The sequence below is a fragment of the Mytilus trossulus genome, chromosome 7 (genome assembly GCF_036588685.1).
Source record: "Mytilus trossulus isolate FHL-02 chromosome 7, PNRI_Mtr1.1.1.hap1, whole genome shotgun sequence".
Lineage (NCBI taxonomy): Eukaryota > Metazoa > Mollusca > Bivalvia > Mytilida > Mytilidae > Mytilus > Mytilus trossulus.
In genome coordinates this window covers 54,996,858-55,009,023 of record NC_086379.1, presented here as the reverse complement: position 1 = coordinate 55,009,023, position 12,166 = coordinate 54,996,858, and the positions used below count along the sequence as shown (strand labels likewise).

The 12,166-nt window shown below is 31.2% G+C and overlaps 1 protein-coding gene across 1 annotated transcript; it reads left to right on the top strand.

Annotated features, from left to right (window-relative positions):
* The first annotated feature begins 1,724 nt into the window (after positions 1 to 1,724).
* On the top strand, positions 1,725 to 11,168 carry LOC134725329 (methylthioribose kinase-like). Its single transcript, XM_063589049.1, has 8 exons — positions 1,725 to 1,835; positions 4,177 to 4,311; positions 4,514 to 4,643; positions 5,153 to 5,324; positions 6,677 to 6,920; positions 7,230 to 7,392; positions 9,611 to 9,707; positions 11,003 to 11,168. The coding sequence occupies exons 1-8, from the start codon at positions 1,755 to 1,757 to the stop codon at positions 11,148 to 11,150; spliced, it is 1,170 nt and encodes a 389-aa protein (XP_063445119.1). The 5' UTR covers positions 1,725 to 1,754; the 3' UTR covers positions 11,151 to 11,168.
* The last annotated feature ends 998 nt before the right edge of the window (positions 11,169 to 12,166 follow it).

Here is a 12,166-nt window from a genome sequence, read left to right as displayed (position 1 = left end):
ACAAATGAACAAAGAAAGACAACTGATCGAAATATATCTAAATACCAAACTGCAACGTAATTTAAATTGACCAACACTACAAAATATTTTATGCATCCAACTTCTAATTTCAGATGTATTCATTCTGGTGTGATTTTTTCTTCATATGTAAATTAATTAGCAATTCATTTCATTTTTTATTGTTTGGCTTGTCACTGATTCTATTGTGTCGTGTTCTTTTGTGTTAAAAATAGATTCGGATTTAAGAGGGGCCCGGGCCCCACTTTTTGGGAAAAAAAATTGTTGCCTAGTATAGGGAATCATTGAAGCGTGACTGGAACGGCCCCCTCTTAGGTTAAAATTACGAAAAAAACAATGGAGATAAATCATTTGTTTGCAAGTCAAAAATTCAATCACATATGTTTGTTTTTTTTATTCTGACATACCACAGCCTGTTTGATATACAACCTTTAAAGAAACCTGACTGTCACGCGTTGGCTTTAGCATGTTCAGTTGTCAGTATTAAAATAATAACTTAAAAAGAAACATCAAGTCAAAATATTTTGTTTTATCAATGATCGAATACATCTTCTCGGTAACCAGAACTTTTAAACAAACCTATTGGGGAAAGTAGATAAAAAATTCTAGTTTTCGACAAGAAAATGGTAATAATTGAACACTCTACTTTCCGACTTGTTTTCGTCCTCATGTGAAACACAATTCATACAAAACCCTCTGAATCAGAAATAGTTAAAACTTTCAGCGGCCATGTTTTTCAACTTCATTTTCCGAAACTATTATATCTCGTTTATATCCTGTTACTTAGATTACTAACATGCTATAAAACATTTCAGTGCATGTAAATGTGCGCCACTGAATCACATATTATATCCCATTGAACTTGAGATTAAGGATACTACTTAAAGTAGAATGTCAGTTTCGTATCTTGAACTTTTCGATTTTTTTCTCTAGGTTAATGTCTGACTGATAACTCATTTCGGATTTTTCAATTTCAAATTTGAGCATCTTTAATTTCAGTATGTGAATGCGAACATTTTAGTTAGGTATTATAACTAAAGATCGATAAAGAAAAAAATACAGTAAAGGAATAAAACTTTCCTTTTATTCGTCTGAAGCGACTTTTCAGATGAAACATATATGTAGTGAAGATTTTAACCTTTCGTAGCATATGAATTCACTTCATAATTTTGGGGTTTTTTTTATGCGTCTGTATTGCTCAATCCAGTTTTATGTGTATTAATATGATCTGTTCTGCTCTGTTTTCTTTTCATTTTTTTTTCTCCCAAACAAACAAAAAATAACAAAGTTATCCATGAACAATACTACTATATTCAAAATGCATATTTGTTTAATCCTCTGCCAACTGAAAGAAAAATCTTAGAAAGACAAGTTGTTAAAGTTGTTTCAGTTTGCCTATAAAATAGAAATTTTAGAGATCACAAAACCAACGATGGGCAACCGTCCACACCACATTACAAGTTTTAAACTGAAAGGTTTGAAATGCTCAGAATGTTCTGCCTCAAGAATAGATTATCTGAGCTGTATTTGACAAAACGTTTAGGAACTTTAAGTCCTTACTGTACTAAGGTTGGCCACTAGACATCAAATTTGATAAGATATTTTATTTATAATCATATTCCAAATATGTTTGAAGTTCGTTTCACTGAATTATATTTGTATTGTATGTCAATTTTTGTTTTATTTGTTTAAAGTATTTTATTGCAGGCTGTATATATTCATATATCCTGTTAAACATGTTTGTAGAGGACATCACGACAATGTTTGAAAATGTGAAACGAATATGTCACGACAATCGTGGCTGTAAAGGATTAGAGGTAGGATATATTAATAAAAGACCATCTTCAATTTTTATACATATAGTATTTGCTTCCTGACGTATGAGCAAAAGGGGGGGGGGGGTATTCCAAACCTTTTTATCACGAAAAACTATTCCAAACCTTTTTATCACGAAAAACGTTACTGAGATAGGGTATATGAAATGTCGTCAATTTTCAATTATATGGAATGTGCTCACTAACGTAAGAGCCAGGTGACCAACATGCTAGTGTACCCCTTATTGGCTCTGATTTTTTTTTATAGAAAATTAAAAAAAAAATTGAAATGAAATGAAAATCTAGACTGCTAGACAATAGAAACATAGACACTTGTTGTTTTACTTTGTTTTTGTTCTAGTCTCGTTGTCGATTGATCATTCACTCCACAAACCCCTACTCATAATTATCCCTCTCCTAAGTCACTAGTGCTCCTTGAAATAACATACTTGTTTACTTGTTGCACAAACACATGTGTTACTCAAGGATTTCAATGTCATACCTTGATATCATGCTTACACTAGCGAGTACGTCGATCAGATGGCTCATGAAAGATTTAATGTTAACATTCTTGTAAACAAATATTCTGATAATAACCTATTTCTCCTGATATTTTTAGATTATCGTTGGTTATCTCAACGAGATTGATTTTCTCACTTGAGCCTGTCACGGCGAAAGCGAGAAAAGCAATCGAGTTGAGATGACCAATGATAATCTGTTTGTCGCTATTTTACCTATGACGACGTTGTCAATTTCATGTCAATTTCATTAACAACGCCACGTGGTTCCTTAGTTTCTAGCGATAATTATCCATCTCAAGCGAGTAGCATGATATAAAAATTATCACAAAAAAAGATCAAAGGAAAAATTCACAAAATAGCGATAAATCTGGATATCGTCAGTTCAAGGAAACAATTGTAGATACATATAAACTGTGTGCATGGAAATGAATGCAATGATCCTCTTTTCTAAATTCAAGAAAAATGACCAACAGTTACTGTAAGAATTAACATAAATCATCGACCCTCAAGAACAAGTTATATATACCTTACTGATATTTTTTAAGGTATATGAAAACCTATTTCAGTGACAAGTACTTGTTCATCGAACCTCGAAAGATAGTTGAATGAGTAGTAATTGAAGTTTTAATTATTATATATAAAAAGTTCTAACAAGATGGTATTTACATGAAACATTTTTGTTTAAAAACCTATACTTGATTCATAACTGTTTCATTAATTGCCATTTCTTCATTACAATTACAGCGGATTCCATTGAGTGTGTAGCCAAAGGTAATATCTTTGGTTAGCTAACTTGTTAGCTGAACCGTGAAGTCATTGATAGGTTAGGTAAACTACACGTACTACGTCAAGAATAGACTAGTCTAACAGAAAACCAATCGATCTGTCTGTTGGACTATGCTACTTCGAAAGGAGGGTAGTATACCTGACCTAATAATGACTTAACGGTTCAGCTAACAACCAGGCTGACCAAAGATATTACCTCTCGCTACACACGGCAATGAATTCCGCTGTAACACATTGTAGCGGACCTCTTATTCAGTGTTTTTTTTTTATGGATTCTTACTACTAGATTTCATTTTTCACTAATTATTTTATTTCTTTTTAACTGCAATTTGACGGGCTTGGTTTAGACGTTCCTACTTTTTTTCGTGACTTAATGATGTTTGATATATATATAACAGTCTGAACAATTTTTAAAATGTCAGTCACAAGCATATTTTGGACCATGCTCGAATATTAAAGTCTCTATATCTTTTTGTTTAACTATACTGTCATTTCGAAAAAGAACTTTCTGTTTGAATGTAATGTATCCATATTTAGTGTCATCTTTACTAGCCCTTTATAGCTCTACTTGATATGTTTTATTTTATATCTTCAAATCGAACCCAAAGTATAATAATAGCTAAACAAATATTAGATTTGTTATGTGTATTCTGATCCTTTTTCTAAGTAAATGAAATTATGTTGTAGTTTCCTATTTGACATGTTTGGAATAAAAGTACAAAAAAGTGTTGTACAAAGTAGAAGCTTTCATTGATAACTAATGAACAGTTCTGCAATTAACACTTTTTATAGGGACTTGTTAAATTGGATTGATTGGGTTTGTTAAATGCCAGCTTGCTAAACAAATATTGCATTCAGGATGAGATCAAATCAACCATAAATATAATAGGTAGGTCCGTTCAAGTGAAGAAAACTATGGTGCATTATTGTCAGTTATTAACAAAAATGTGATTTTGAAAAAAATAGCTTTCCTCAAAAATGGTGCAACAGCTACTAAGTACTTCAAAATTCTTAGCCTTTTACCTCCACTTTTTTAGTTTGCGACCAACGTTTCTGACCTTGTGGTTGAAGAAGTTGGAGACGGCAACCTGAATGATGTTATCAGAATATCGTCGCCAAGTGTTAAAGGAAAAAACAGTGCAGTTGCAAAACGTGGTCCTCCTTATATAAAGGTAAATATTGATCAATTGTGCAAATATTTAGACTTTAGGACAGTTTCTTAGATTTATGCCAATAGTTTTTGAATGAAGAGAAAGAACAAAAGTACGCATTTCAAAATACACACTAGATCGGGGATATCATTTGATAAACAAAATAAATACATCGAAGAGGGTAACAAAAACTTTAAAATGTTTTTTTCTAACTTTGTTATAGTGCTTAGGACCAGAATATCCACTGACCATTAACAGAAACAAAGTAGAATATGATGCGCTGTTCAAATTCGACTCTATCATACCAGGTTGTGTTCCAAAACCACTGTGTCGCTCTCCAGACGAGAATATATGTAAGTTGATTTATGTTCATATTCATATAGAAGAGGGGCGAAAGATACAAGAGGGACATTCAAACTCATACATTGAAATCAAAATCACAAAACAACAAAACAAAGGCAAACAGAATATCTGATAATACTACACAAGACACAACACAGAAAACAAAATACTAAGCAACACGAACACCAAAAATGATATCAGGTGCTCCAGAAATGTAAGCAGATCATGCTTCATACGTGGTCCCCGACATGTTGTTCATATTATTTCAAACCAAGTAAATAGTCTGATTATCTTTTTATATTATATTCATGTAGATGTAATCAAATAATTGGTCCTTCTTAGGGTACAAATAAAATAAAAAACATGCTTGATGTTTATAAAATTCAGTGTTAACTACCAAATGTCGAAAGTAAAATTTGTTATTCTAAAGTTGTCTACTCTTTTTTTTAATGACCACTAAGTATGAATATATATTTTTTTTTTAATTTGTTTCTGAACATAATTTTACCTATAATTACAGATTTTATGGAGGATTTGAAAGGCTATGAATTAATGAGACGATTGCTTATAAAAGGAATTAATTGTGAGGAAGCCATTTTAAAATTGGCACAAAACATTGCACATATACACAAAGAAACACATGTTTCAAAATTATCACAGAAAGAAAAACAAGAATTAACTGAAAATTTCAAGTATGTATCTCTATTAGGATTATTTTGGTTTTTTTCAAAGACGAGAATGAAACATATATGTTCAAAACTCAGTTAAATTATATATGTTGTATTTTAGATACTAAATAAGAAGTAAAAGAAACTGCAGCTTAAATAGCAGCATAAAATGACTAATATTATGTGTTTGATTTCAGAAACATGTTGATCAGTGGAGTGTGTCATAAAAAGTAGAATAAAACAAATTCTAAACGGGAAGTCCATTATCAAATGGCAAGATCAGAAGCACAAACAAATCAAACGAGAAGTTCATTATCAAATGGCAAGATCAGAAGCACAAACAAATCAAACAAACGGAAAATATAGTCACTAATGTTTATATAATCACTGTATTATGATGTTTTTGTATCTTGCCTGACAAGGGCCCATGATTGGTTTAATAAATAATGTCTAATGTCATAGTCCTGACTTTGTACAGACATTTCCTTATGTAGACAATGGTGGATTATGTCTGGTTTTATAGCTAGCTAAACCTCTCACTTGTATATAATTCCTTCATATTGACAACAATGTGTATAAGTTGTAATTGCGGTATATGTCCTAAATGATCTAATTGAAAACCTCAAAGGATGACACAGGTATGTCATGGTCTTCCTGTGGTCTTTTCAAATGCAAAAGTATTAAAGTATTTCGATACGTGGTGCGGGTTGTATAAAAACGCTCTCACGTCTGTTTGGTTGTGCGCAGTATAGAAATACAAAGCTACGTCCATTTTGGAATTTTAACAACCCTCTTTAGTGGTTTAAAGGTTACCTGTAACGATGCAAAATTTCTTAAAACTATTAATCATTCCCTCACATTCCTTTGACAATCGAATGTCCCATCAATCATCCCTATCGCATCACCTTAACTCCTATTGCATTAAATGTTAATTTAACCGTCTTTTATAATCGTGAAGCATTTGTCAATTGGATTTTGAAACAAAAAACAACAAGTTAAAGAATCGTAAAGTTATGTTTGTACACATATAATTTAACTTTGGATGTAACGCGTCTTCTGGTTGGCTGACGTTATTTTTTTATGAGCCCATAGTCATAATTTAGTCATGTGACCGTGATGTCATCAACGTTTTTTCATGGTTTTCTACGGTTTAAAATAGAAATTTATAATTAAATTATAAGAAATGACTGTAATATTTTATTTTATTCTATTCGAAATAACATAAAAAAAATGTGGTGCACACTGTAAAATAACCCGCTACGCCCGTACCATCTCTTGAATTATATATTGATAATAAAGTACACGTACTTAATAAGTGTTCCTAATATTTTACAATAAAAAATGCCCTTAGATAAAAGCTACCTTAAACATTGCAGAAACGAAGAAATGGTGGCATTAACAAAACAGTTTGTTTTTACTGCACCATTTGTAAATGGGGAACCAACCAATCAATGTGCAGATAACGTTCGACAATTGTTACCTCAAATATATGATGATCCCCATGTCTTACAAACTGCTGAAAGAATGAGAAAATTGTTCTTAGAAAAGAAGGAATGTTTGCTGCATGGAGATTTGCATACTGGTTCTGTTATGTGTACTTCTGATGGGAAAGATCCAAAGGTAAGTTTTGTTTGAATTACTGGTCAAATTATAATAAATGAACAACATTGTTTCCGTTTTATTGTGAATTTTACTTTTGTGATCTATAAAAATACATATTTGGATATCAATTTTCATCTTTCTTACAACCCATAAATTATATAGCTCAGTTTTTCGTTATTTAATTTCAAGAATGATTGCCACAATTTTTTTTCACAGTTTCGTCCTGCAAACCTTTTTTCTTCAATCTTTCCCCCAAACATAATCAGTTTTTGAAAGGAGGTTGCACATTTATGTTCCATTCTTAAAATATTATTTATTACATTTCAGATGATGGATATAGAGTTTGCCTTCGTTGGACCATGTGCTTTTGATGTTGGAATGTTTTTAGCAAACTTAATTTTTACTTACTATCAACATATGTCAACACAACAGGACAACGATACCCATCGTCAGTATGCCTATGGTATTGTCAATCTAGGCAAACGATTTGGTAAGTATATCTTTAAATTCATCATTACCACTAGAATTATAATTTTGTACACCAAATGTGCTTTTCGTTTACATAATAAACTCAATAACGCTCGAATAAAAAAGTTTAATAAAAAGCCCAAAATAAAGTATAAAGTTGACATGTCGAAAGAGCAGTGAGAACCCAAAATGCCTACTACATCTAAGGCAATCTATTCCTTGGGTAGAAAATCCTTAGTATATCGAAAAAATTCAAAGTTTTATGAACAGGTCATTTATTATAATTATGAATAAAGGCAACAGTAGTATACCGCTGTTCGAAACTCATAAATCGATAGAAAAAAAACAAATCTGGGTTACAAACTAAAACTAGGGAAACGCGATAGATATAAGAGAACAACGACACAACAGTAAAATGTAACGCACACAGAAACGAACTAAATCTGATAAGAATAGCAAATATAACATAAAAACTAAATACATGAGTTTGGGATAGAAAAGTACCGTAACACGTCTTATAGTAATGTGAATTCACACTCAAATATAAGAGGAGACAAACGACACAACAGAAACACAACGTTAAAATGTAACCACATCAATGATTATTTATGTCAACACTTAAGTGCTGACTACTAGGCTGGTGAAACGCTGAGCAATAGCTCGTTTTAAAAGTTTTAGAAATTTGGAATTGGAGCTTTAAAAGTGAGAGAAAATATGGACTCATGTGATGTAATTTTTCCATTTTTATATAGGATTGATTATGATTGCAGTCTTTTAAATTGTAGCCAGTTTCTTTGTCCTTTGTTGTTAAAATTTTTACATTTTTGAAATCTTCTTTTGAAATGATTATAAATTTCTACTTGTTTAAATTATTTATGAACTTTAATGGTCACCATGTTTAATCTTTAAAGATTGGTTTGATGTCTTTATAACATCTCATCTGTATTAGCGATTTTCATAATTTTATGGTCAATATTCTATCTGGTTCATGATCGTTTACGTCTTGTATAACTCTTATACCACGTTAATCACCGAAGGTTAATATTGCTCTTGTTATTGTTCAATCTGATTAAATTATGAATCAGATCAATAGGAACTCGCGTGCTCGTTGGACATAACGAAATCATATATCTATGACACGGTAGGTTTGGTAAATTCCCCCACCTTTTATCAGCCTAGTAGTCAACATTTCTGTGTTGACATGAACTATTATTGATTAGGTCAGAATTATAAGTTAGGAATTTACCAAAATTTGGATTTTTCTAAAAACTAAGGATTTTTTAACCCCTGAATTGAATAGCTGTATTTGGTAACTGCAGGAATTTTGGTCCCAAATGATCTTTAACTTCGTACTTTATTTGTCTTCATTTACTTTTTTTATTCGAGTATCACTGTACACAAAATAAACTCATCATAGATAACAGGACTAAATTTTGTATATGCGCCAGATTCGCGTTTCTTCTACAAAAGACTCATCAGTGACGCTCGAATCCAAAAGAGTTTAAAAGGCCAAATAAAGTACCAAGTTGAAGAGTATTAAGGGACAAAATTCCTTAAAGTTATACCAAATACAGCTAAGGTAATCTATGCATGGGGAAGAAAAGCCTTAGTTTTTCAAAAATTCAAAATTTTGTAAACAGTTAATTTATAAATATTAAACGCGTGCTCAGTACAAAATTTTGTTCCTGGTATCTGTGATGAGTTTATTTAATACCAATGTTACTCATCACACTTTTATTGTGTCCAGATCGTTTTATTTTCTTTTTCTTTTGCCAAAACAGAGGAGGAACGACAACAATAACCCAATGCTTCATTTTTCTAGAAAAACATTATATACCTACGTTACATGTGTACCTCACTATAAAATGTATATATACAAGAATGTTAGTGTACATTTATCTCATATATATTTTTGCACAAGTGCTTGTTCTGTATAAACCGAGTCGCTATATTGTGTTTGAGCTCTAAGCCATTAAGCGGAGCAAACTGTGTCGTCGACAGGGAAAAGTGTCTCATGCTTTGCTCACAGAACCCGCCATATTGAGAAGTTAGACTCAGTAATAAAATTAATGGTACCAATTTTCTTGCACCAGATGCGCATTTCGACAATACATGTCTCTTCAGTGATGCTTGTGGCCAAAATAAAATTCACGACCGAACACAATTCATGCAGACATTAATTTAAAAACATTACATAGTAGTTGCAATTACTAGTATACTTATTTTTGATACTTGTATAGTGCAAATTTACATGGAACATATGACCTGCATCAGTGGCAGTATTGGGAATTTTATGTCAGAGGTAACAGGATTCTGTGGTTGTGAACTCATACGAAGGTGAGAAATTAAATCATTAAGTTGAATAAAGATTTTTTATTAATTTTCTTAAGTTGTAAACAAGCTGAATTGACAGGGGCGGATACAGTCATTTTTAAAAGGGGGATAAACTATATGTCCCCATTCAAATTCATTGATCGTCATAAAAGGGGGATTACAGTTCCATGGACCTCATTTTGGATATGCCAATGGTTGATATAGATAATAATTTAAAAAACATTTATAAATGCATGATTTATAATTTCTGATGACAAGGAGGATGTAAATTATCTCTAAAATACAAATATTGAGTGTTGCATTCATCTATCAAATAATATTATATACACGGTAACGGTAATACGTCATCATTCATATTTTCTATTAAATTGAAAATAGTAGCACCAGCTTAATCGAAGCTTAATCGACATTTTGTTAGAAAATTTCTTCTTGCTTTCATTTGATTTTATTCAAACTTGTATGTAAAATTGTCATTCGACTATTTTTAACAAATTTGCCAGTTTTTACGTCCTTATGATGTCATTTGAACATCATAACAAATATGTTTTCACGAAGTAACCAAACTATTTTATCCCATATATTCCTCGATACAATAAAAATCATTATGAAACGATTAACGAATTTTAAAATTTTGTTTAATTACAGGGCAAAATAAAACTTTGATAGTCATTTCGTCTCCTATTCAAATTGTTATCTCTCCTTTAGTATACTTTGTCAGCCATTAAGCCTGATCCCGTCCTCATAGCAATTAAACTAGCCTGAATACAGTATTTAAAATTTTGGACAAATGAACAGAAGCATTAAATCTTCTGACTTCTTAATTTTTGAATGTATTTTTTTTTAATTTTAAAATTGAAGAATCTGAACCTTTAGTCAAATTATAAAAAAGACAGTCTTATTCAAGTCGATTTTTTTAATTTTATGTCTGCTTGAAATTTAAAAACTTGTTTACTGTAAATTATTAGAATTAAGGAAGTCGAAAATAGGAATTAACTCTACTGATATCGGGTAATGTTTATCATCAATTGATACTATTTTATGATAATTCATTGAAATTTTAAGAATATTTCATGTCTTGGTCATAATATGTACCACCGATTTGTATATATCGGAATTATATGGTGTCATTGTCCTTTTTCCTGATAGTATCTTCAACGTATAAATTTTTGACACAACTATCGAACTTCAAAGTAAATTCAAAAGGAGTACTAAAATCCTGATAACATCAAAAGATTGAAAATTGAAAGATTATATTATAACTAGATTTTCCTCCTTAAATTCAGATTTATTTTTCATAGGACTGTTGGTGTTGCTCATGTAGAAGATTTCAAGGATTCACAGTTCGGTGAACAGGAAGCATTTGGTGCCGGTATTAGACTTTTACAAGCTGTAGACAGGATAGAAACAGTAGACAAGCTGATGGTTATAGCACTTATGCTTGCTTAAATTATAATACATTTGAAATGCATCATAGTTATATTACAGTTTGCATTAAATAACACTTTTCACAATATAGTTGATATAAATTCATCATAGATACCAGTATTAAATGTTATTGTATTACGCCAAACAAAAACATCACCAGTGACGCTCAAATTGTAGACACGCGCTGTTGTTTTTTCTCGGTTTTATTATGAGATACAAATTAAAATGGAGACATTGAAATTGTCAGGCAAACATCAGATATTTTAGACATACTGGTTTGATTGTATCTGCCTTTTATAATGTATCTATATTTTAAATGGTTAGATTTTTCTTCATATTTCCGACTATCTCCAAGGTGAAATGAAATACATTGCGGATGCTCACATTCGTACGCAAATTAATAAGAAATTTTGTTCTCTCTGCCAGTATCTTTCATTACCATCCTTCTTAATTTGGTGATTGTCAACGTTAATAATATTACTCAAGTGTGCACTTTAATCTCATATCTATGATCATTCTTATTTCATAAATTGTGTTGTCCGTCGAATACGTTTCTCAAATTCACAGCAGAGGAATAATGAAAAAAAATCTGTCATCCAAAGTTATATTTATACCGATGTATATGTATTCATACATTTGCTGTCAGAAAATTCTTCCGGGCAACATGTGTGATGACCTTTCATTTAAGTTTTATTTACAGTCTTAAAAAATGCAAAATGAACCCAGAATATACCTTATATATTTTCTTCTTTTAACTCTCTTTACTATCATCAATATAAAAACAAAAAGAATGGTCAACAAGAAAACATTTAAAAAGAGAGACACACTTGCAAGGTTTTTAAGTTTTGTATACAGAAGCCAAAGTACTTTTGCGTCTGATTTATGCCAACTGCCACCTTTAAAATGTATGAAATATTTGTGTCCATATAAGGAGTTATTGATATGTAAAATCTGTGACTGTCTGTTGTACAACTGAGCTTTTCTGGTCAAATATATTGATCCAGTAGTCAACATAACAGTAAAAAAAGGTATTATAT